At 60.7% G+C, this 24,977-nt stretch overlaps 7 protein-coding genes across 7 annotated transcripts; 3 read left to right on the top strand and 4 right to left on the bottom strand.

The window, feature by feature from the left end:
• Positions 1-721: 721 nt before the first annotated feature.
• On the bottom strand, positions 722-3,720 carry PAN0_003c1495 (carnitine acetyltransferase; the record flags this gene model as incomplete). The annotated part of the gene is made up of 6 exons (XM_014802454.1): positions 722-1,873; positions 1,941-2,196; positions 2,310-2,369; positions 2,507-3,165; positions 3,271-3,375; positions 3,433-3,720. The coding sequence occupies 6 exons, from the start codon at positions 3,718-3,720 to the stop codon at positions 722-724; spliced, it is 2,520 nt and encodes an 839-aa protein (XP_014657940.1).
• A 2,264-nt stretch (positions 3,721-5,984) lies between these two features.
• PAN0_003d1494 (uncharacterized protein) lies at positions 5,985-7,190 on the top strand (the record flags this gene model as incomplete). The annotated part of the gene is made up of 1 exon (XM_014802453.1): positions 5,985-7,190. One exon carries the CDS (start codon positions 5,985-5,987, stop codon positions 7,188-7,190), a length of 1,206 nt encoding a protein of 401 aa, XP_014657939.1.
• A 302-nt stretch (positions 7,191-7,492) lies between these two features.
• On the bottom strand, positions 7,493-9,103 carry PAN0_003c1493 (uncharacterized protein; the record flags this gene model as incomplete). The annotated part of the gene is made up of 1 exon (XM_014802452.1): positions 7,493-9,103. One exon carries the CDS (start codon positions 9,101-9,103, stop codon positions 7,493-7,495), a length of 1,611 nt encoding a protein of 536 aa, XP_014657938.1.
• Positions 9,104-10,138: 1,035 nt separating this feature from the next.
• Positions 10,139-12,628, bottom strand: PAN0_003c1492 (uncharacterized protein; the record flags this gene model as incomplete). Its single annotated transcript, XM_014802451.1, has 1 exon — positions 10,139-12,628. One exon carries the CDS (start codon positions 12,626-12,628, stop codon positions 10,139-10,141), a length of 2,490 nt encoding a protein of 829 aa, XP_014657937.1.
• A 1,671-nt stretch (positions 12,629-14,299) lies between these two features.
• On the bottom strand, positions 14,300-18,469 carry PAN0_003c1491 (uncharacterized protein; the record flags this gene model as incomplete). Its single annotated transcript, XM_014802450.1, has 1 exon — positions 14,300-18,469. One exon carries the CDS (start codon positions 18,467-18,469, stop codon positions 14,300-14,302), a length of 4,170 nt encoding a protein of 1,389 aa, XP_014657936.1.
• Positions 18,470-19,073: 604 nt separating this feature from the next.
• Positions 19,074-19,970, top strand: PAN0_003d1490 (translation initiation factor eIF-2 alpha subunit; the record flags this gene model as incomplete). The annotated part of the gene is made up of 1 exon (XM_014802449.1): positions 19,074-19,970. The coding sequence occupies one exon, from the start codon at positions 19,074-19,076 to the stop codon at positions 19,968-19,970; it is 897 nt and encodes a 298-aa protein (XP_014657935.1).
• A 728-nt stretch (positions 19,971-20,698) lies between these two features.
• Positions 20,699-24,589, top strand: PAN0_003d1489 (uncharacterized protein; the record flags this gene model as incomplete). The annotated part of the gene is made up of 1 exon (XM_014802448.1): positions 20,699-24,589. The coding sequence occupies one exon, from the start codon at positions 20,699-20,701 to the stop codon at positions 24,587-24,589; it is 3,891 nt and encodes a 1,296-aa protein (XP_014657934.1).
• Between the last annotated feature and the right edge of the window lie 388 nt (positions 24,590-24,977).

Below are 24,977 nucleotides of genomic sequence, written 5' to 3'. Positions count from 1 at the left end.
GATGGGACCGCTAGCACGAAGAGACAGAAGGAGAGGAGAGGCGGTGAGGTGGAGCGTCTGATTGGACTTGTTGGGGTGAGGAAGGCGGGTGATCCGAAAGGGAGGAGGAGGGATGGTCGTTGTTGTGTGAGGTGAGTGAGGCCGTCAATCTATGATAGGGCGGCGTCCCGCAACCGTGCGCGAGCCAAGCTCCACCGAGAACGACTCGAGCTTTTTTCCGCACAAGCTGCATTGCTCACTCTGCATCCCAGGGTGGCGCGCGCAGCAGAGTCACAGAGCTCTCCTTCTGCACCTCCGTGCTGCGCGTTTGGGCCAAGTCGCCGTTCCCATTTTTTGAACTGCACTTTGACGCAGTGCGGGGTGGCCCACAGAAGAGGCGCGGCGACATTCTTGCCAGATCGACCGAACTTTGGCCGGGCTGAGCTCTTCACGGCGTGTCTGCATAGCTTGACCCCCGCATGTCTGCCTGCCTGCCAGCTGTATGCGGCCGCACCTGCGGGCATGCCTCGGCCGACCTCCGCCCTCTTTGATCTTGACCCGCTGTTCGCGCTCCGCACATGTCTCGAGCTCAATCTTGCCGCGGGCAGGACGAGTCACACCCCACAAACTGATGGAAGCGGATCGACAGCCGATACTCATGCAAGACAAACAATCGCTCGCCAAAAGAAGCCACGAGGTGCAATTGCTAGGCAAATGAAATCGCAACGTATGATACTTGCGTCTAGAGCTTGGGCGTCTGAGTAGCCTCGGGCGGTGGGCCGCCGTGCTCGCAGATGCGGCGCATGTCGCGCAGTGCCTCGACCAGGCAGCGTGCAAAGTTGGTGGTGGCATTGTGCTTGGACTCGATGCCAAACTTGAGCAGCTGGGCGCCCGCGAGGTAGTTGATGCCGTACGACTCGGTGGGATAACCGGTGCCGAAGCCTGTACCGGCAAAGCGGTCGCCTGCACTCAGGCCGCTCGTGCTGAGTCGCCACGACTGCGACTCGGCGAACAGCGGGTCAGAGAATACCGCGGGTGTCTCGCCGTCCTCGGCGCGCAGCAGCAGACGCAGGCCCGTCATGTGGCGGTCGATGCCCTTGCCCGTCGAGCTCTCGCGCGTCTGCGTGTTGTGCGACTTGGTCGCCGCCGTGAGCAGCGCATAGAGCTTCTTGGCGTCCTTGCCCTCGCGCACGCCGCGCACAAACTCGTACGCCTCGTCGCTGAACGAGCGGATCACATCGGTACGTCCGTGCTTGAAAAGGCGCGTCGACGCCGTCTCGTACGTCGACACCTGCTGTCCGTGCGCCTTGGCATACGCCAGCTGCAGCGCCATCTGCAGATACGCATCCGGACTGTGCTTGCCCACCTTTTTGATCCAGTCCGCTCCGTACTCGTCGTACCAAAGCGTACGGATGTCCGACTCCTTGGCAGCCTGCAGCGCCGCCGCCTCCGACTGCGCGATCGACTTTTGCGTCGACTCGTCCACCGTCCACTCGAGCTTGCTCCACGCCGCACTCTCGTTGGGCGAGCTCAGCTCGGCAGGCACATTGGTGCCTGGCGGAGGGCACGACTCGGCCGCAGCATAGTCGCACAGGATGCTCGGAATCAACGCATCGCATGGCGAGTGCTCGCCCATGATGCCCGCGCGTCCATTGGGCTCGACGACGATCGAGAGCGCCTTGTCAAACCATCGGTTATGGCCACCTCGGCCCGCACCGCTGCAGTTGCGCGCCAGCGCATCCACCCACACGGGCGTAGACTCGTGCGCCGGCGCAGGATGGTCCGCCGACAGCGCAAGCACGCTCGAGTCGAGCGACAGGCACAGCAGGCTGTCCTCCACCGAGTTGATGCTCTTGCGGTTCACCGGCGACACGCTGAGCAGGTGCTCTCGTGTCTATCAGATCATCGAGTTCAGTCAGTCATGCCGTGCTATGCAGGATCATCGAGACGCCAGCACTTACCTTGGTCCACGTGTCGCGGTTGTCCGAGCTGAGCACGCCGACGCCGGCGCCATCGCCCTTTTGCGCGTCGGCGACAATGTCCCACAGCGCCTTTTCGAGCGTGTCGATGCCGAGCAGCGTGCCGTCTTTGCGCACCACCTCGAGCTCGTAGTAGTTGTCGCGCGCAATCACCGTAATGTGGCGCGCCACAGCAGGATGCGGCGTCGCCGTGTTCCAGTCGTGCGGAAGCGCCGGGATGCGCGTCACGCCATACAGTCTGCGAGCGAGTCGATTGAACCAGCGACCTGTCGTGTCAGTCAGGGTGTTCGTCGAAAGGCGCAGAGGGGAAAGGGGAAAGGGAACAGAGTCAGCACGCTGCTCGTCACTCACCGTGTGTACTGGTGCATGCAGAACGGACCGGCACGGGATGAGTCGGGCATGATGTCCTCGCTGCCGTGTCATTCCGCACACAAGTCCAGGGGGGTCAGTGGGAGTGAAGGGGAAAGAGAAGGCAAGAGAGAAAGGAGCAAAACAAGTCAGCAAGACGCTACAGACGACGCGTATCGTGAACACGTGAGAGCACCTACTCGTCGAGACGCTTCTTGAACTGGAGGAAGCGCGAGGTGAGCCAGGCGGCGCGGCGGATACCCCACGCTGCGTCGTTCCAGTTTTGCGATCCGAGGCCGGTGACGGGATAGGCGTCATGGCCGCTGTGCTCTGCCAGGTCGGCGGGCATGTTCTTGTCGTGCGTAAACATGAGCCACCAGTTGCTGTTGATCATGAGCGGCACGCGCCACTCGTGGTACGCCTTTTGCAGCCACCAGCGGTCGTCCAACCAGTTGTTTTCGGTGGTGCGGTCGACGTCGATGAGCCTCTGTTGCAGCTTCGGGCCGAGGCCACCGGTGGCGAGGAACTCGCTGATCCACTGCTTGCGCTTGGCGAGCTCCTTTTCGGCCGTGCTGCCTTCGAGCTTGCCTTGCTCCTCGAGCTGGCGCAGGAAGGGCGAGAGCGACTTGAGGTACTTGTCAAACGTCTGCTCCAGCGAAGGCACCGGCAGACGCGGCATGTTCCTCTGCTGGCTGAACGTCTTGGGCTGCGTGCCCGGCGCACCGCGCCAGGGGGTGAGAGCGAACATGGCTGGTGACGAAGCGTGGAAGGTGCGCGACGAAGGAGCGAGGCGAGGTGTCGGGACTGGGACACGCTCGTACGAGGGTCGAAGAGGGATGATGCGGCCAGTAGAGAGAAGCTGTTGCGTGCGTGGCCCAGCGTCGAGGCAAGACAAGGAAGAGGCGAGTGGTGAGCGACATGAAGAAAGAGACGATGACGACGGTGACGACGGTGACGGACTTACCTCGAGTCCCTTGCGTTGTCTGCTCAACAACATCAATGCGGCGATCTCGAAGGTGCTCGAGAGCGTGCGGCGCTTGCGGATGATACTTGCGGATGGATTTAGGATCTAGACCTGGAGGGGGCAGGAGATGGAGGAGGGGAAAGGAAGGCGGGTGCACTGTACCGACGAAGCGCAGCGTGTTGGTCTGCTAGGTTGCGTTGACGGGGCGTTGGGTGTGGTTGTGCCGAGCGGGGGATGCGGAGAAGCTTCGTGCGTGCCAACGGGAGGCGCTCGTGGAAGCCGGGGCGTGGTTGGTGAGAAGTGCGGAACAGGAGGAAAGGCGGGGGTCGGCAGCGAGATGAACCGGTGTCGATCCGCAGCCCTGAGCCGAACTAGACTCGACGCTGCGCAGAGGAGTGCGGGGACAGAGCGCTGCGCTGCGCCAATGCGACCCGCATTTTTCAAAAACATGCACCGACACTCTGGTGAACGTGAAAACGGCCCGACCGGTTCCAGCGCTTGCCGACACCTTCACTCGCCTCGGTGCTGGGCGGTCCTCGCAACTGGCAGTGGCCGTCCGTAGTTGCTCCCTCTCATGTCTGTGTTGGTGCGCTCCGTCCTGTGGGAACTCCACCACCGTGTTGCTCGCTATGCCCTCTTGTTCTCCGTGCCTTACATGCCTCGTTCGTGCTACAAACCGAATCATCGCGGCCTGCTCGACTCGCTCGCTGTATCCTGAGCTCCGATCATTTGGGTTACTCGCCGCTGTCAGTGCGGACGATTCTCCAACATCACCTGCACAGCGATGAGACACAAACATTTGCCATCCAGGACCGCACATCATCTCTCGCGGTGAAAAATACAATTTGTTAGACCAGCTCCCACTCCGCTCTGGTCGTGAGAAAAGCTGTGCGACCAATCACCGCTCGTCGATCGCCGGACCTCGCACAAGCTCGCATCCCCATCGCAAACTGTGTCTCAGACCCGCAAACCTGATCCATCCGCCCACTTTGCTCGCCTTTTCGTCTTGCAAGACCGCATACACCTACCTAATCCGCATAGAGCCGCATGCATACAGTCGACCTCATCCCGTCGCATCCCTCTCGTCGGCCCCGCAAGGGGCTTGACATATGATCTAACAAATAAACGATACAGAGAAGATTAGCATTGCCCCAGCATATGGTTGGCATTTCTGCTCAGAAGAGTCGTTTCCTTCGGGAAACATCTATGTTTTTGCTCTTCGCTGACGTGGATGGATGAGGTGGATGATATGGTGTTGGTACGACGCGGCGGATGGCGAAATCGGGAACGTGGCACAAAAAAAATAACGCGCCGGCGGAAGCGCCAAAAAAAATTCCAAAAAAAAGGACAACCAGGAACAAGTTGCGGAAAATCGACAGCTGCGCGTGCGGACCGTGTTTTTCGGATCGACAGCGGGACAGCGGAACACACCGAGTCCATCGTGAGCTCGTGTAAAGATCAGACCGTATCTTCATTGTTGGGCTAGATCTTGATCATTTCGATGTCAGCTGGTCGCACCGTTCGGCTGCAGCAGCGGTCCCACAGCGCCGAGAGCGCACTGTCCTCCGTCAAAATAGAATTGGCGAGCAGACTGTCCCGGTTGATGGTAGAGGGGAGCCACGGGCGCATGGCCTAACTTATGCTGCGTACTGGGCTACGTCATGTGCTGCGTAGTGTGCTGCGAATTGGAGGCCGGGGTGGTCTGCGGACCGAGGTGCGGGGTGGGCTCCGAAATGGAGTGCTGCACGATCGGCAGGATCGGCGGCGTTACGACAGAGGAGCGGTCGGACGGCTTCGAGAGCGGCTGAAGAGCGGCGGCAGGGCTGCGGGGAGAGACGGCGTCAACAGAAGGGCGACATTCTGCTGACGCATGTGCTGAAAGTGTTCGAGAGGGATGGACTGGAAGGGGGGGGGGGGGGGGCGAAGAGTCTGGTGTTGGACTGGCAGGGCCAGCCAGACGTTCAGCCCGTTGCTCAGTTCAATCCTCCGCTGGCTAGGCCCGACCCTCAGTCCTTAGCTCAGATCACATTCCCTGACCTTGAAGGCGCGGAGCGGAATTGGCAGGATCCGAGAGCTGCAGAGCTGTTGGCGGAAGAGAAGGAGAAGCGCGGACCGAGACTCTTTCATGCCCTGCTGGACTCTAGGTCGAGTGCAGTCACTTTGGCTGGACTCGACCCCGAATGCAGTGGGGCGACGATAGAGTCTCGGTCGATGCAGCGTCGAGCCTTTCTCGGTGTTCGATGCTCGGAATTTGGAACGCAGGCTCGAGTTCGAGCGCCATGTCCGTCGTGATACGCACAGAGCTGTGTGACTTGAGAAAGATGTGTGACTTGAGAAAGATGTGTGACTTGAGAAAGATGTGTGACTTGAGAAAGATGTGTGACTTGAGAAAGATGTGTGACTTGAGAAAGATGTGTGACTTGAGAAGGCGCACATGACGGACACACAGTCGACTCTGCTGAGAAAGTGTACATGATTGATAGAGTGATGAGATGCTCATGCGCGCAGCAGATGAATCAGGCGCGCTTGACGGAATCACATTTTGGCAGCGGGGCCTCAAACCGAAAGAAGCGCACCCAGCTCTTGCAGGTGGAGGGAAGCAAGGCGCATGAACTCGCTGCGCATGAATTCGCTGTGCAGTCAAGTACTGCGCGAGCAAGACCAACACTCTTGACCACCATCCCGTTCCAACCACCCCTCTCTCTCTGTTCACGATGGCGCCCAGCGCAATCAAAAAGCTGTGGGGTCCGGTTAATGGATCTAGTGTCTTTGACAACGGTCGAAAACTCATCGACTTCATCGACCAACACCGCGATCAGCATGGCCAACTCCAACCTGCTGCGCCTCGCCAGCGTCACACGCTCGAAACGCTCTTTGACGTCGCTCCAAACCTGAGCCACGTCTATAGCGAGCTGATTGGAGGCCTCGATAGCGTCGTCTACTTTGACTGTGTCTCGCTGGCTAACAACGACGAAGTGGACATTGCCAAGTTTTTGGCGCGCTGCACGCAGCCCAACAGCGCTCCTTTTGACCCCCAGGACCGTCCGTACACCGCGGTTCAGACCAAGCCAATGACGACTCCCAGGGGCCTACTTGCCTGCGGACCTCGTCAGCCCACTCCTGCCATGTTTCCTGCCTTCCCCTTTTCTCCCTTCGCCTACTTTGGCAGGGAGCAGGAGCGCACGGTCATGGCAAACAGCGCTGGAGCTTTTACTGCTCCTCACATCGACATCGGCTTTACTTCTGGGTTCTCGACCGTCATCACTGGCACCAAGATCTTCATTACTTTTGATGTCAGCGACAAAAACTGGCGCGTGATGCAGCCATTCCAGCTGCAACCGCCGACCTGGGACCAGAGCCTCCGTCTCATGCGCAGGGAGCTCGAAGGTCCCCGCTTCAACGTTCTCAAAACCGGCGACACCATCTACATCGCAGCTGGTCAGCCATACATGGTGCTGTCGCCTACGGTCGGCGCTCTGTACGCTTGCAATGCTGCCAATCCATCCGTCAAAGAGTGGGATGCCACACTCAAGGGACACCAGTGCGTGATGTGGGCGATCAAGACTTTCGTCTCCGGCTCAAAAATCCGCTACATTCGCGAGGCCGTGCGGGATCTAGAGTCTGGTCTCGAGCTCTGGAAAAACGTCACAGGTCTGCCTCAACAGCGCACCGACGACACAGTGGCGCAGTCCGAGGTGGATAGCTTTGTCGCCGAGCAAGAGGCCTGCCTTGAGACCGCTCGCAACATTCTCAACACTCAGCTCGAGGCTCGCCTATCTGCCAACGCTCCTGTACCAAGCGCCGGACCAAGCGTCGGACCAAGCGTCGACACTGAAGGGGCCGGCTCGAGCTCCCCTAAGCAGGAGGAAGAGTCTTCGCGACCCCTCAAGAGGGTCAAGACTGAGGATGGCGAGGAGTAAAGCATCTTGGGCGGCAGCTACTCGAGTCGCGACTTCCTTCACTCTCTCGTAATGTGACTCTGTTCTCGCTCAACCCGACTGGCTGAGGTTCAGACGCTCGTGCAAAGCCTGACCCAAGTCGAACGCCACGCCAAGTCGCAAACTCAAACCCAGAAAGGCAAGAACAGATGGATTCCAGCGAACGGCACTAACGAACAGGCGCGGATATCCATGCGGGAAAGGGGGCAGATACAGGGCGGAAAAGAATGTGCGAGTAAAGACCGTTCCGATGCATACCAGCAACGGGGATGTTGAGCGGAAGATTAGGCAGGCGAGTGGCTGCCAGGATAATAGTCGACGTGGATTTCGGGCTGAGAGATGGCCGAATCGCTGCTGTACGGGTACGCCGGTGGATCCGACGAGACGTTGAGGCTGCGAAAGGTGCTTGCTGACGGCTTGAGGCCGACCGTGCGCGAATCGCGAGAGCCGAGGATCTCCTTGAACGAGTAGGCCTGCGGGTTCTCGCCCGCGACGGTGGCGAAAGGTGGACTAATATCTTCGTGCACGCTCTTGCGCTGCGTAACGGTAATGTCGATGGGCGGCTGGTTGTTGCGGATCACGTTGAAGCCGATAGCAGCGCGGAAGACCGGATCCAAGGTGGCCACGGTGGAGAAGATGGCGATCGAAGTGCACGAGATGGTGGTGACGACGCTCGCCGCGTAGATGGCCACCTGCCAGGTGAGGACGATATCGCCCGTCAGCGCCACGTGCGGATAGGCAGTACCGACAATATACATCGGAATCCACGCATAAGCAGGAACGCAGAAGATGAGGATCCAGACGTAAATGTGCGCCAGGAACGTCATCTTCCACGTCGCCAGGTTGTGGTGCACCGTGCTCTTCTCCGACGTCGGCTTACCCTTGGTGACCAGGAACCAGAGCTTGCGGAGATAGCTGTTGCACGTGCTCGGAAGCGGGTCCGGGCAGCGCGAACAAGCGTGTTCCACCAGGACGAGCAGGTTTGGAGTCCCGTACGCTATACACGGGATCCACAGCAAAATGGCGCTGGCCGCAAAGAAGGCCAGGTTGATGCATACGTATCGGTGCGATTCGATATAAGCCGCTGCTACGACACGTGCATGCCAGATGAGCTCGTCGCTTGCCAGCGTGGAGTCGTTGCCAAAGCGGTGCGGCTCGAAAGCAGCCTCCTGGAGGTGGCTGTGAAACGATGCCGGCAGGCTCTGGTGAGAGAGTCGCTTGGCGTGATAGTAGCTGGTTCCAGAGAAGCCGACCAAGGTGAAAGTGGTGATGGTGAATACGACAAGAGGAACGAAGAGTGCCAGGTTGACGACCAAGGGGGACTTGGGTACGCCGAGGAAGTACCATTTTCGACGGCCATTGGATGAATTCGAGCCGGAATTGATAGAGAGGGGCGATGCAGGACTGCACCCAAGGATAAAGCCGTGCATGCTGATGTACGAGCCAGCAAGCAGAGGGTACCAAGGGAGCGGTATGGACCACCACCATTCGAGCGCGCTCAGCTTTGCAAAGCTGTAAGTGACGTTAAAAACGCAGGCGATGCCCCATGCGAAGAGGTACAACGCGACGGCGATGATCAGCGTGACAAGGGCATTGGCGACGTAGAACGTTCCGTACGCGGACCGACGGCGTGCTATCAACCAGACGTCGCTATAGCTGCGCTTTTGGATGATCATGATCCCGCAGACGATGAGTGTGAGGACCACCTCGAACTGGTTGGCGCAGAGATAGACGCGCATGCGACTGGGTACGGGCTGATATATGGTATGCGCCAGCGCCACGAGAACTTGATCCTGCGTCAGGCCGCGATGAAGGAATGCCATCGACTGCGGATCGGTCCGACGGTGAAGGGATGCGACCGTGTACGGCAAGTCGAGATACTGGGAGGCGTTCATGATGGACGCGACCAAGGGACGATCACAACGTGACCGATCGAGCAGACTTAAGGGTCAAGAGGGGTAAGGAAGAGGGGTAAGGAAGAGGGGTAAGGAAGAGGAGGGCGGTGGCCGGCTCTTCTCTAAGTTGAGGTCGTCCTTTATACTTGACAAGTGCAAGCTTGGTTCGCACAAGGGCGCCTTGAGAAGACGTTCGAAGGCTCAAGCCACTCTTCTGCAATTCCGTGTCCACAAGGGGAGCTAGAAGTGTTCGAATCGCGACTGTCCGAGAAAGCGACGGAAGGCTCGAGCCACTCCTCTCTCCATATCGACTGTTGCGGCGGAAAGACACAGTGGTTCAAGAGCTGTCGTTTTAGAAGGCGTCCATGAGCCCGAGCCACCCCTAAGCATTGCACTCAATGCCAATTGTCATCGTCGGCTAAAGCTTGCCAAAGCTCGGTCCACTCCGTTCTCCACTGCGATGGACAAATAAAACCGATCAGGACCGCCGTCGACGTACGGAGAGAGAGGTAGAGGGAGAAAGTGAGAGAGAGTGTGAGGAGATCCATTGGGGTCCCAAGCGTTTGGCTCTGACAGCGGGGAAAAGATGTGCAGCTCGCGGAGGACACTGCGCAGCGGAGAACGAACAAGAGTCGCCCGTGCTCAGTTCTAGCGAGGAGTCCTGATCACCACGGACCGCGATCTGAGGAGCGGCCCGAGCGCGACACCGTGCAGGGTGGGTCAACGGCTACTCTTCAGCCTCGGTATAGTTCGTCCGGCTACAGACGGATGCTGGTGGGTCCGAGCTGCGAGGAACGAGAATACCAGTCAGTCGAATCACACACCTGTCACCAAATCAATCATGCGGCTCCGTGACAACTCGGTGCGAAATTTCTGCGTGAATTCCGCGCGCGCCGACAATTCATGTCGACGTCGAGCTGATTAGCCTTTTGACAGTCACATGGGCGCTCGCTACGGTGATGACAAACAGTAGGATGCATTGAATGCGGTACAAATACAGATGATAGCGAAACGGGAAGAGGAACAATGACGATGCTAGGACTGGCCAAGCTCGCCTGGGAGCGGGCGCGACCAGTGCGCAGCGAACCAGCGCTTGAGGATGCGGTTGAGCTTGAGTGTGCCCTGAGACGACTCCTTGATGTCGTCGTTGAGGCACAAGAACGTGGTGGGGTGCGAGTCTTCCGCGAGAGAGCGGTCGACGGCCTCGAGCTGGTGCGGGAGGCGCGAGGCGTACTCGACCTTGTAGAAGGTGGACGGCGTGGCGCCAAGCACGTACTGGTACCTCTGAATGAGGCGCGTGCACCAAGTGCGAAGCGAGATGCGTCTAGTCTCGGATGCGGGAGCGAGCTCCGAGCTCATATGCAAGACCGAGTTGAGCGAAAAGTCGGTAGCGCGCCAGCTTTCGGTGAGCGGCAGGTGGGACCGCGAGCCCATCTTGTCGCTCGAGGCGGGTACGTTGATGAGGGCCGAGTGCGGCGGAAGGAAAGCCGAGATGCCTGCTTCGCCTGAAGCGGTGAGAAGCGCGGCCATGATGCAGTCGCCGCACTTGGACGCGGTGTTCGGCGCGAAGGCGATGCGCTTGAACAAGGCATCTGCGCTTTCGCGGTCGTTCTGCGGTGCAAAGCACGCGGAATACGAGATTCGACATACGCTCGACCGCGACGAGCCGGATGAGGACGACGGGATCCAGGAACGAGCATGTCCGCGCTCCTGCACGTGCTCGCTGAGATCCGGGTATCCGTCGCGCGAGCGTTGCCACGGCCAGGTCCAGTCGAGGTACGACAGCGCATGGCCGTCGTGCGACGAGAAGGAATACTCGGTGTTCTTGGGCGCCGGTACGCCTGCCTGCTCGAAGATGACGCGATCCTGGTCGCGAGAGCGGCGGACCGGCCTGCTGACGGCAAAGGTGTCGGCGTCTCTTTCCGTGCCGACATATTTTGACTCGCTGGTCTTCATCCTGATCTCGTCCCACATGGCTCGCTTGGTGGCGGCATCGAGCACGCCGTCGCGTCCGCCCCACTTGGCAACAGCCCAGGACCAGAGAAGCGCCTCGCGGTGACGCTCCACAATGTACCAGCTGGCGAGGAAGAAGGCCTGGATCGAGTCGGGAACCTCTTTCTGGGCACGAAAGCGTGCTAGGGTGGTGTTGCTGAACGCCTCTGGGAACGTCTGCGCGGCTTCACGCAGCAGAGGCAGCGAGAGGGTGCGTGGGTGGTGAGTGATATAAGGGAGCGAGCGCATGGGGAAGCGCTGACCGAGGATCCAGGCGGCGCGCTTGATGCCCACCTCTTCACCAGCGGGGTTCCAGTGGCGCTGGAAAGGGTGCTCCGACGGACGGTAGAAGGAAAAGAGGCGCGTGTCGCTCTTGATGACGGGACCAAAGAGCGCGGAGCTGAGATCGGACACTTCGTTGGGCACCATGGTGAAAAAGTCGTCGTTGAGGTAGACGAGCTGGTCCGAGGAAGTGCCTGGCACGTTGAAGAGCTGCGACTCGACGGCGAGGCTGTTGAAGCTGGGCAGCGTTTGTGCTCGCCATGCATCTACATCGGCTGGCGAGAGCTTGTTGGGATCGTCGAGCTGCATGGGTCGGAAATAGGCGGCGTCGTGGTGTACCTGGATCTTGTCTTGTTGTGTGTCGGAAGACGCGTTCAGCCAGTAGGGGATCTGTCCCGCGTAGAGGGTGGTGTTCGAAGATGCTCCCAAAGACGAGACAGCCTCTTGTGGAAGAGGATAGGCGGATGCCATGATGTGCATCTTGCCGATTGAGTGGCCGCCAAACGAGTGATAGAGAGAGCGCATCGAGTAGAGCAGCTCGTTGTGGTCTGCATAGCGATGGGCGGCATCGACGTTGATGGGCGAGGAGGGCTTGTAGGTGTTGCGCGCGAGGATCTGTGCTGGATCGCTGCCGTTGACCCAGGCCCAGACGGCGTCGAAGCGGAGGCTGTGGCTCATATCGGTCCCACGACATGCGTCGCCCCAGCGATGGTGGACGACCCATTGCTCGATGCAGGCGTCGCTGAGAGCGTCGTAGGCTCGAATGGGCATGACCTCGCGCGAGGCGGCACCAGGCGAGCCATCGGCGAAGACGCGATGCACCGACTCGGGCGACATTGCAGTCTTGGCTTTGATATGTAGGTTTGCGGATGCTTGGGAAGCAGGTGTCGGGGACTCTATGGCTAGCTGATCGGTTAGCATGGCCAGCGCCTCGGCGCGTGATGCCTCGGTTGAGGGCGCGGCTGGAAAGAAGAAGTGGCGCAAGGCGGCGTGAAGGGCGAAAGCGGATACAGCAAGAAGCAAGAGTAGTCTCAGATGCCAGGAGAGTGAGCGGCGACGCACACGGGCCTTGGACCTTTGCGCGTTCGCAGAGGAGACATGGTTGGAGGGAGAGCCAGGCGCACTGCCGTGGGTGGAGACGGCATCGCCCTGTGCGCTCACACTGCCGCGGGGACTGCTGGTTGGGAGCGGAAGGTATTGTCGATATCGGCTGGAAAAGGGCTCGGTCAACGGCCGGAGGTAGCGCAGCATGTTGTATCGCCAAGACTTGCTGCTGGCGCCTAGCTGTGACCGGCTATCGACAGACTCTCGCAAAGGATTAAAGGTGGAGCAAAGAGAGATGGAAGGGGTTCAGGCAGCTTGCCAAGTCGAGGATTGGATCAAAGTAGAAGAGATGATGGAGAGCTCAAAAGCCGAAGGATACGAAGGCATACTCGAGGAGAGAGCGACATCAAACTTCACCACATGGCTAGGCTGGCACACGGCTCGGCCGGACCAGTAGAGGCACGAGCGGAGCCACAGTGAGATCTTGGCTCTCCACAACGCCTCGGCGGGCGTCGGATGCAAGCCGAGAAAGCTGGCAGATCACGGTGCCTTCGTACGGCCCTGAAGTCGCACGGGCATTGGGCGAATAGGGACGGGGTGGTCACATCGTGCGAGCAAGTCGGACGCCAGCCAAGCGTCAGCCAGGGGCGGCGGCAGGGGACGGAAGGGTCTCTCGGTTGACGCCGACGTTCACTGTGACGGTACAGATCTTGATGAGCGCTCGGCCAAATAGCACATGGACAGGATCGGATGCGAGATAGCCGGACAACATGTCAGCATCGTCCACATGTAGGCTGCAGTCAGGGGGGGGGGGGCAGCCGTAGTCGTCGAAACTTTGGTCATGGCCAGCGCCAATCCTGCAGTTCCAAGGCAAGGGCGTGGTGGGCAACGGTGACGATGCGAAGAGCCAGATTGGGCGCAACGGAGGAGCAGTGAACGCCGAAGGAGACCGCAAAGTGTCCGAAAAGTGCCATGTCAGCGGTGGGCACCAGTGCAGTGTGGACAGGCGCAAAGGTACGGCGGCACATGTGGAAATTGTTCCGATGCGAGCCAAGGCTTGGCACGTCAGAGACGGCGGTTCGCGCGCGCGGAGTGCCAAACCCGGTCAGGAGAGGGCCAAAAAACACTCAACAACCAATGGTGCCAGAGACCCGGTCGTGTGAGGAGGGCGCTGACGATCGTGCATCCCGATTTCATGCAGCGAGGTCGCAGCATGCTGTCTCGCTCTCCTTTTTGAAATGGCCCTCCGGTGATTTCGGGCTGGCCGAGCGCGCGGGTCGGTGCGAGCCGATATTGTCTGAGCAAGCCAGCAGTGTTGCCGATGTCGAGCAGCGTGATCCATTCCAGCGTGTGTCAGCGGGCAACGCGTGTGCTCGGAACGCCAGCCGATGTCACGCCTGCGTTCCGACGAGGCGTTTGCAGATTGTACCAGGTCACACGAGCAGGACCACGCTGCAGGCATCCGATGCATCACGCGGTTCAGTCGCATGTGCATGGCGATCAGGTGTGGTCACTTATCGGGTGCGTCTGGTGTAGCGCCTCATCCGCATGGCGGTTGGTTCGGTTGCGTCACTCGCCTGCTCCCGCTTGCACCGGACCGCGTGGTCGTTGGTCGAATACCGCGGACTTCGGTGTGAGGCTCCACAGAATCAGTGCGGCTCCTTGGCGCCAAGCGATAGGGCTTAGCCATGCACCCTCCTCTTTGAGCGCCTTTTCCCTTGGCATCTCCTGCGAAAATTTCCCTCAAAATCGGATCGGAAGTCAACCTCCGTCCGGTTAAATTTATAATACTTAGCCGCGGAGCAATTTGAGGACTGAACGGATCGGGATTGGACATCGGCGAATCGGCAACATCTATGGTGGGCAGGACTGAGCTGTCTAGGGCTTGAGCTTGTCGAGCAGGCGCAGACACGCAATGTCCGGCGACACGTTTTGGTCGTGCCAGATAAAGTCGACCACGTGCCAGTGTTTGCACTGGATCGCCAGGCGGAGATGCGCGTGGTCAAGACGATAGACGGGCGAGCCTAGCTGTGGTGGAGCGCTCGGTGGCTGCAGCGGCAACAGATTCGTCAGGTCGTGGTCGAGGCACGGACCGTCGATGAGCAAGCGGAGGAGATTGAGGTTGCCGTTGCGGATCGCAATCTGTACCGCCAGTCCGTCTTTGCATCCAGGGTCGGCGCCAAATAGTAGAAGCAGCTGGACGAGCGAGTAGGATCCGCGGTGGACAGCCATGGCGAGCGGATAGCCGCTGTGCGAGCTGGCGTCCGCTCCGTATTGGTACAGCAGCGTCACAATCAGCTCCAGCTCCGCAGCTTTCGGCACCGCCCCAACGCTCGTCTTGATCGCGTCCGACTCGTCGCTCGGGTGCGCCCGCTTGATGTCCGCCAGTCCATTGGGTGCTGCCGACTCCGCGTGGGCCTGTTCCGTCGCGTGTGATCTTGCAGAATGCGGAGCATCACGTCCCAAACTTCTCAGGAGCCGCGTGAGCCACTCGGGAAACGCCTCCTCACTCGAAACCGGCCCGACCTCTGTACAGTCGTTCGTGTCTCCCTTGCGCCCTCTGCGCCTCTTCTTGGGACGCTCGATGACGGCCGAAGGGTTTGGTTCGGCGTAGCCGTAAATGTCAATGTGACGGAAGAGACGCTTGGGCAGCTGCGGTTGCGGCACTTCGAGTCTTTCCAGCGCCTCGTGCACTACAAGCGGACCGTTTGCGGATTCGTTTCGCAGGTAAGCACCGAGCAGCGCGCGCGGGATCCTGGCTGCAGCCGCGCACTTCACCAACCGCTCGAGTACCTGCACTGTACAGATGCCGAGCTCGGCTGCAAAAGTAACTACGTCCAGCTTTGCCGTACGCAGCGCATCGAGTTCGCACGGCTCCACCGTGAGCGTGGCGACATAGTCAGGCCACGCAGGCTCACGCTCTCGCCAGAGCGCAATCACTCGACTCGTCTGTCGCCTGCACGCTTTGTGCTTGGCTCGACACGGATGTGCGATCTTGTGCGCCACGTAGCGGTCCACCCACCGTGCCATGATGTAGTCGACGCGATCGGTCACGCTCGCTTGTTGGCAGAGGGTGCGCAACGTCCGACTCGCAACGGCGAAAGTGTCCGAACGTGAGAGCACGAGGATCTCATGAACGAGTTCCGTCGGCAAATTCTCGAGTCCGATAGGCCGCGGTTGGTCTTGTGCTTGCTGTCGGAGCAGATCGATTGCGCAGGACGCATGATGTGCGGACGCGGACGGACCACCACCGACCTGCTCGTAGCGCGGATCGCGCTTGGTGTACGGCAAATTTGGATCAAAAGGGTCATTCCGCGACTCGTCGGAGTCGTCCTTTTGTGGTCCAGCGCCGGGATCCTGCGGAATGAAGTCGACGAGGTCCACCTGAACTCTAATTTGCTTTTCGACCATGGTGTCAAAGATCCAGACAAGCTCTTGCTGAGTCAAGACGCGTGACAGCCGAGCGGTGAAAGCGACCAGGTAGACGCCTTTTGAAGACGGACACGCACGGATTGCATCGAGACACGCCGATTTGGCTCTGGCGACCTGCTTCTCCTTTGCTTTGCGTTTTGATGATCCGCGCTTCTTCGGCTCTGTCGTCTCCGATTCTTGCGAGGTTGAGAGCATGCAGTCGAGGCAGCGCGATTCAAAGTCGACCCAGAGACGCCACAGGAGCGGACAGTGCATTCCCGCCTCGGTGCTCGTGGCGCGCTCGAAGAGCTTGCGCACGTCGACCTCGTCGACCACTGTTGCGACTGGATGCAGCTCGAGGTAGATGCGCAAGACCCACAGTCGGCGCTGGTCCGGGATCGAAAGGGTCGGATCCAGTGCTTGACTGTTAAGAAGATCATCCAGGACGGAGCTTGAAGCGTCGCTCGACGGCAAGTGGATGCCCCTGGCAGACAACAGACTGAGCACCTTACGGACGCTCGACAGAGCAGTCGCAGACTCGCTTGAGGAGCCGATAGGTTTGGGTCCGAGCTCGTCTGCCCTGTGCAGCGTTCGTGGCCAGAAGGAGGCATCGATCGAGCCCTGAAAGTCGGGCTGTAGCTGCTGATTTGACCAGCAGCCTTGACTGGTCCAAGACATTATCTCGGACATCAGACCGCGTGCAGGTTTCGTGAATTCGACGCATACGTCCAAAAGCATCTGGCGCGCACGACATTCGGAGGGTAGCGGGAGCAGAAATGCGGCAAAGTCGTCAAAGAGGACTGTGGCATACGGGTCAATCTCGTCTCCCTCGATTTCCCATGTCGGCAGATCTTCCAGGCGCGCCGGAGAGCTTCGATGATTGCAGCGAGTCGTCTCGGCTTGAAGCCATCGCGATGCAAAATGATCGCTATGGGCTGCATCCTGTACAGTCGTCATTTGAGTGCTCCGGTCAGACCCGTAGACGGGCCCAGAAAAAGCTTCTGTCGACTTGGCGATGCTTCCTGTGTCCCATGCCTCCCTAACGACCCCGACGAGTCGCTGATATTCTTGCTTTCTCTGATTAGGCTCGATTGCGGGACGCCAGACGCGATGCGTGTGCTGGGTGATTGTGGAATCCAGGTCCGAACCAAAATGGAGATTTGCCTGGATGAGCGCAGTGGCATATTCGTGATATCCGCTCTTGCGCAAAGTATTGAGAAGCTGAGCGAGAATCGCCAGCATGCCCTGCGCTAGGACTTCGACAGCATCGCTCGCAGGCCCTGCTGCCGCGGCACTCAGCAGATGTCCGCGCAGGCTGTCTAAAGCTTCCTTGTAGGTGTCGAGGAGCTGGTCGAAATGGAACATGGACCACGACGACTCGAGCCACGACAGGTAGAGCAGCCAAAAATCAACGACACTGGCTTCGGTGTTCGTGCCGAGCGGCAGGTCCGTGTGGCGGAAGCGATTCAGGACCTGTACGAATTCGGCTTGGACTGCCGACGGCTGCCATGTGTCGGCCTGCGTCAGAACGCGCAGCCGTTCGAGATGGAGGCGGATCGAGCGATGATTGCTGGGTGCTGCCTCAAAGGCCCGATCAAAGACGGAGAGCTGGATATCGACTGAGGCGGCGTCCTTGCCCGCAGTCTGAGGTGCTTTGGACGGTGTAGCCGTCGAGCTCGATGCTCCGGCTGTAGCTAAGGAAACGAGCGGAAGACATCGCACCAGCTCGAGCCAAGCATCAATATCCGTCGGGACGGCGTCGACGGCGGCCTGTGCCCTTCTCTTTCGCTCGCTGATGTCGATCCCAGCACCAGGAAGCGGCGGCGGGTAGCTATCACCAACTGCGTACGAGTCCTGATTGATATCGATAAACGCCTCTGCGGTCAAGGGAAAGTCGGGTGCTTTCGGTGGCGGTAAGAAAGCGGACGAAGGGTCCGGGAAATTTGACCGAGGCTCGTCTCGCTCCGAGGTGAGAGGGTCGCGCGAAGCCGCACCGAGTGCGTCGATCGAGCGGGAGACTCGATGGGATCGAGGGACCTTGGCTCGATCTTGGCCATATAGCAGAGCATCTGGATCGCCCCTGGTATCGGTAAAGAACAAGTCGCGATCAAACGTCGACGAGTTGCCGGGATGCTCTGGATCGAGTCGAGGCTTTCTTGACGAAGAATCTGAGTCGACTCGGGTAGAGCTGCGGTGTTCGGAATATCTTGATGAGCGGAAAGGCGAGCGCGACCGATGTCGACGCTTGTCTTTGGAAGAGCCCGAATCGCGGTTATGGTCACGGTGGCTGCGGTGGCTGCGCTTTTCGTCCCGAAGCTTTGGATCACGGGCGTGGCTTGATTCCCCGCGGGACGACGGACCAGCAGCACTCGACTGGTCGGGATGCCGCTCCCGCTCCCGCTCGCTCTTGCGGAAGCGTTGACTGGAGTGCTCGGATTTTCGATGTCGACTGGTCTTGAGTGATGCTCCACTCACAGACGGAGAAAGGGCGGAAGGAGGTTTGTCGGTGCTGCTGGACGGGCTGGCTGTGGAGGCGGACTCGAGCGGTCGGAAGGAACTGAAGCGCGGAGGTTGAAGTGGGCGAGCCGAGGCGGGGGCATGGTCAGCAGCGCCATCTTGCCCGCGGTCTGCACTCATACGGAGTGGCTACGGGCAGACCGTTGTCGAAGGAAGCGGTGCGAGCATTCAAGGTGTCGGTTGGTGTCGGGAGCAGAGGGAGAGGGTCTTCTAGCTGGACCCTGTTGGTCACAAAAAGTTTGGCTGGGCAAGCCTCCACATCGGCGAATTTTTACGAATGTTAGGCCTCTGGAATACATTGTCAGCGATGGATGGAAAAGGCTTGCGGCCGATAGGAAGAAATTTGCGGCAGAAGGGGCCCATCACGTGAAGATGCGAGGCGAGGCACAGGTCCAGTCACAAAGGGCTGGCAGATTCTTCGCCCAATGCTGCTCAGTCTCCAGCGCCGTCAACCGCGCGCAACCTGCAGATCTGGATTCGAGGTTTCTGCAGTCCAAAGGCGAAGGTGTTGCTGAGCCTCTTCCAACCTGCTCGCTGCTCTCGACTTTGACACCATAATTTTGCGGCATACCTACAACAGCGACTGTACACGGACCGACCAGTCTCGACCACACCGCCGCCGCAGCACAATTCAGCACGTCGACCCGCGCACCAGATCCGTCGATCCGAACCTAGACAGCGCTCGAACGCACACCCTCTCCAACCCCCAACCAGACCCGCCAAGATGCGATTCTACAAAAAGGAACTGCCCGATGTGGACGAGGTGGTCATGTGCCAGGTGCAGCAGATCGCCGAGATGGGCGCGTACGTCAAGCTGCTCGAGTACGACGGTGCCGAGGGCATGATCCTGCTTTCCGAGCTCTCCAGACGTCGTATCCGATCGATCCAGAAGCTCATCCGCGTGGGCAGGAACGAGGTGGTGGTGGTGCTGCGTGTGGACAAGGAGAAGGGCTACATCGACCTGTCCAAGCGACGAGTGTCGCCCGAGGACGTGGTCAAGTGCGAGGACCAGTTCACCAAGTCGAAAGCGGTGCACAGCATCATGGCGCACGTTGCGGGCAAGCTGGGACGCGAGGTGGAGGAGCTGTACGACTCGATCGTCTTCCCATTGCACGACAAGTACGGCCACGCGTTTGACGCCTTCAAGCTCGCCATCCTCGACATGGACAAGACGTTCGAAGGCATCCAGATGGACGACGAGGTGCGCAAGGAGCTGCACGCCAACATTGCGCGCAGGATGACGCCGCAGCCGGTCAAGATCCGTGCCGACGTCGAGGTGACGTGTTTCGGCTACGAGGGCATCGATGCGGTCAAGAAGGCGCTGCGTGCCGGCGAGGCGGTCTCCAGCGAGGCCATCCCAATCAAGATCAAGCTCGTGGCGCCGCCGCTGTACGTGCTCATCACCAACTCCACCGACAAGGTGGGCGGCATTGCGCTCATGGAGCAGGCACTCGAAAAGATCACCGAGAGCATCCGCGCCAGCGGCGGCGACGTCAACATTAAGATGAAGCCCAAGACGGTGTCCGAGGTGGAGGACCAGGAGCTCGAGCAGCTCATGGCGCGTGTCGAGAAGGAGAACGCCGAGGTCGAGGGCGACGAGGACTCGGAGGGCGACGACTAAGTATGCGCTGTGCAGACTTTTCACCGGTCTTAAAGGCCTGCGCACGGCTGCTCCGCTCTCACAACCGTAGCAGGAGAGCACGGCTTGCACTCTGTATCAGTATTCGACCCCCTATTGGCGGTCTCGCAGCACGGCCGACCGATCCGACCCAATCCATTGCATGATACTTTCAATTGGCATTGCAAAGATTCGCCGCGACTCTCAGCAGGGCCACAGTAGCCGGTGAGGTGTGAGCAGCAGTGGGAAAGCATCCAGGCATATCCCAAGCAGTTGATTAAAGGCGGCTGCTGCAAAGCGGTCGTGTGAGATCGCCGAGCATCATATGAGAAAAGGGAAACGCTTCACACGCTTCACACGCTTCACACGCCTCAAGCGCTTGCTCGGTCGACGCGAAAAAAGGGTTTCCGGAGTGGAGCGACGGCCGCTTAGCCGGGCTGTCATCACCGAAAAAGGCACAAATGCGCATCGGCGGCACCGTCCGACGATCGGCTCGCTTCTGTACGCCCAGACAACGCACCACTGTCACTGTCATCACGCAGAACCAAATCGACGTTCGCTTTTGCGTGCTGGGTTGCAACTCTCTTCTGCTCCTCCATCAACAGGCAGACTGTATCCTGGAAGCTCGCCAGTGCCGAGAGCATCGTCGCATCTTTTTGGCCATGCTGTCTCGGCGCTAAGTCGTTTACTCCTTGGCCTCACGCCAACCACATCCATCCATCTCGACAAGAATGAGCCTCGCGCCATCAACCAACGATACCAAGCCGGCTGCCGACTCGGCTGCTGACGCGGCTGCCAGTCCGGCTTTGTCCCAGCACGGCGCGGCTAGCCATGCCAACCTCGTCCCCACCGCGCTCACCGTCGGCCTCGTCGTGGCACTGCTCACCATCGGCGTGCGCAATGCGGTGCTTGTGGTGGTCGTCTCGGCGCTTCTCGTGTGCAATCCATGGGTGCGCACCCTGCTCGAGCTTCCAAGCACCGGCGACAAACGCGGCCTTTCCACCTTTGATCCCGCCCGCTACCTCCTCTCCTACACGCCAGAAGCAGCCGCACGCTCCAACGACGCTTCATCCGCCCAAGACGATACCACCGCCGATGCTGCGTCGCAAGAAGATGCGCTCATGCAGACCGACCGACTCTATTCGCTCAGCGAGATGCCCAATGCGCTCCGGCAGAGCTCTCAGACCATGATCCGCTTCGTCGTGCGCGACTTTGTGCAGGGCTGGTACGACAACCTCACATTCGCACATCCCAACTTTCCCATCTCGGCGGAAGCCAACATCTCGCACACGGCCACGAGCGTCTACCTACGATCGCGCCAGCTCAAGAGCGCCAACACGTCGGCAGAGATGCTGCTTACAGTGCAGAGCGTGCTGCTCTCGTCGCTGCGCCGTCGACGCATCTCGAATCAGTACTCCAACGGTGCGGCTGCGGCGGCGGCGGCTCGCTCCACCTGGCCCAGCACCGCCGCGCGTGTGGATGCACTGCGCAAGGCGGTGCGCAAGTTTCTCTCGCGCAACCTCGCACCTGCAGAGCGCTCGAGCCCCGTGGTCATGCTGCTTCTCACCGAGGTTGTGGCCAAGCAGGCGTGGCAGGTGGTGCACACCATCGGCGACCCGGACTTTATCAACCAGAAGATCGTCCAGTGGGCCGAGCCCGCCTCTGAGACCAGCCTAGAAGCGCAGACCATCTCGCCCGAAGAGCTCGAGCGTCTCAAGTCGCTCGATACCGCTGCTTTGGACCGTCAGACATCGGAAGCCTCGAATGCGCCAGCCAAACGCGCCACTCAACCGAATTCATTCGAGGAAGCAGTCCCTCCGACCTCGTCTCTGCCAACACAACCTTTTCATGCTCCGGTGCCGCGCTCAAGATCGCCAGACACCGTTCCGCAGCCAAAGATGTCACTGGACGCGCAGCCGCGAGCGAACCTTCGCATGCCACCAGCGTCAGCATCGCATCCGGCTGCGTTGGCCGATCGCGCTCGGCCACGTGCGACACCGCCCAAGAAGTCCAACAGTTCGGGCCCCTTTTCGGCGCTGGGTGGATTCGCGACAGGCGCGTTGGGCGCCTTGGCCGATGCTGCTGAGCGCGCCGTGGATGTGGTCGGAGGCACGGTGGATGAATTCGGCAACATGCTCATGGTGCCTGCCGATCCGTCGGCGCGCGCACAGAACTCCGGGAGCGGCACCGCCAGCCCTACGAGCACCACGTCGCCACGTCGTCGGTATGCGCTTTTGGCCGAAAGGGAGGCCGGTGAGGTGCGCCCGGGGTCTCCTTCGCCAAACCGGACCGGCGCAAATGACCATGCGAACCGCTCTGCGCCCGCATACCACCTAGACATGCCGTCGGGGGTTGACGAGCCAGAGCTTCCCGCATCGCTGCGCCAGAGCCTGCGCACGAACACGGGTTCGGATGCGGCCAACGAGCCGCGTGGGTTCGAGATCCCCGAGACTCCACAGCATCGCTCGTACGACGCACCCGCGATTGTGGCACCTGCCCCCGTTGCTGCTGCGCTCAACTTTGCGTCGCGCGACAGCATGTCGATGGACTCGAACGAAGGGGACGCGCAATCATCGTTGGAGGCGATGCATCAGCTGCTCTCGGACCGGAGCTCGGCGGCGTACGATGCATTCGAGGCGTTCCTCGAAGAGCCGGGCAACCGGTACTGTGCGCCGAACGAGGGCGAGTCGCTGCTGCGGCTGCATACGCAGCTCAACACGCTGGCGAGCATCATGGAGTTCACCACACTGGACGAGCAGACGTTCCGAGCGGATGCGAGCACGATCCTGAGCAAGGCGCTGGAGCAGCTGCCGAGCACGCTGCCGCCGACGCACGACGGGCAGCAGCCGGTGCTGGTTCGGCGCAGCGCACAGCAGGTGCTGACGAACCTCGAGTGGTGCGCCAACATGGATGTGGTGGAGCCGCTGCGGGAGAACATCATTGCAAGGCTGGTGCAGCTGCACAATGCGCTGCGAGCTGCGCGCGATGGAGGGACGAGCGAACCGCCGAGTGCCGTATCGAGCCCGATGAAGACGAGGTTTGGCGACGAGATGGCGAGGAGCGAGTCGCCCGAGCCGAACCAGCTGCGCGCGTTTTTGGAGCGCGAGAATCGGCCGAGCTTCTCGAGCACCGACTCGGAGCGTGGGGCGTTGCGGTACGAGCCGCGCAGGAAGCCGACGGGGCCTGCTACGCAAGGATCGCTGCTGCAGCCGGCAACGCAGACACCTCCGCGTGCGCCGTCGGTGCCGCCGGGGGCGGCGGGAGGGGCACCTGTGATGGGCCCGCCGCTGGGACCGTCTCGACCGATGTCGGTGCCTCCGCGCGTGCCGTCTGCGCCACCACGCGCGCAGCCGATGGTGCTGCCCGGTCATGCGGCCGAGGCGCCTCGGCAGAGCATGGACGCTGCGCCGGCGTCGAACAGCGTCGAGGTGAGCGTGACGGACATCAGCGCGAATGCGGAGAGTGGGCGTGCGGTGGACGTGCGCACGTTCGAGGTGATGATCTCGGTGGAGGGTGTAGGCGAGGCGAGCGGGGCTGGTGCGGACGGATTTGTGCTGGTGCGGCGGTGGCACGAGTTTGAGCAGATGGACGCCGAGGTGCAGCGCCAGCCGCGCTCGAGCCGCCCGCTGCCGCGGCTGCCCGTGGTCAAGGGCCGACGCAGCGCCGAGGTGTGCGGTGCGCTCGAGGCGTATCTGGGCGAGCTGCTGCACGCGGATCAGCGTGCGCAGCTGGCGGCGGTAGGTGGCGCCAGGCGGTTTTTGGACCGTACGCGTGCGGGAGCGTCGGTGGAAGATCTGCGTCGAAAGGGCGGCGCTGGCGCACTGCTCGGCGGCATTGGCAAGGGCATCGTCAGCGGCGTTGGCATGGTTGGCAAGCAGACGGCCAAGACGGCCACGGCGACGGCGGCGACGGCTGCGAGTGCAGCGACTGCAGCGACGGTGGCGACAGGGATGCAGGTGCCGGGATCGCCGGTGGCCGATTCGGCATCGGGCACTACGTCGGCGTTTGTGTCGCGCGCGAATTCGCCGTCTGCTTCGCCGTCTCGCCGTGCGGGCCGGGAAGGCGCAGCGATGGTCGGTGGTGCTCAGCCTGCAACGGGTGGGGCTGGAGCGAAATCGGAGCTGAGCGCGCGCCAGTTGGACATGCTGTTGTCGTCGATCTTTGCGGTGGCGGACGAGGCGTTCAACGTGCAGGGCGGATGGACGCTGCGACGCGGGATGCTGCGGGTGCTGGAGCAGGTGGTGCGCACGACGTACGCGTCCTCGATTGTGGCGGGCTTCAACAATGCGGCTGCGGGGCTGAACGTGGAGAATGCGGCCAAGTGGATTGCGCAGCTGGCGGAGACCATGTGGCCGAACGGACGGCGATGGGGGTCCGAGGTTGGCACGCCGGACGAGGTGGTGCCACGGACCGAGGCGCAGAAGCGTGCTACGGCGGAGCGCGCGCGTCAGATTGTAGTGTCGTATGCCCCGGCGCAGGCGGGATACGTGCTGGGACCGGGAGGCAAGATGGCGTGCGTCAAGGCGCTCGCCGAGGTGCACGAGACGGTCATGGACCCCATCACGGCGTCCGACCTCGGGCTGACGGTGGTGCTCAAGGCGCTCGACATGGCGAGTCGCTAGGTCGAACACCGGCTGCCAAACTGACTGCCAATGACAAATGATTTTAGAAGGAGAATTCAGGGTGTGAATGCGCGCGAGGGTCTGTGTTACTTTTGGGCGGTGTTGGAAAGTGCAGTTGTGGAAGCTCCGCTCCGGTGGAAGAGGGTTCGCGCGCGCGCATGCACCCCAAGCGAGGGGAGCGTCGCTCATGCGCGGAGTCCGTGGATGGTGCGGGGAAGCTGACGCTGCTGGTGTTCAAGCGGGCCATGCGAGGTGCATCTCGGTAGAGGCGGAGGCGTTGCGGGGAAAGCAACGGCCATGCCTCGAGTGTGGGGAAGGGAAGGCAAGGGTAGGACGACACTCGACTCGGGCGAGAAAAGTTAGACTTCATGCATGGACCGACGTGCAT

The sequence above is a fragment of the Moesziomyces antarcticus genome (genome assembly GCF_000747765.1).
Source record: "Moesziomyces antarcticus DNA, scaffold: scaffold_v10003, strain JCM 10317, whole genome shotgun sequence".
Taxonomy (NCBI): Eukaryota; Fungi; Basidiomycota; class Ustilaginomycetes; order Ustilaginales; family Ustilaginaceae; genus Moesziomyces; species Moesziomyces antarcticus.
Note: the sequence above shows the minus strand (reverse complement) of the source record. Positions and strands in the feature narration are given on the sequence as shown.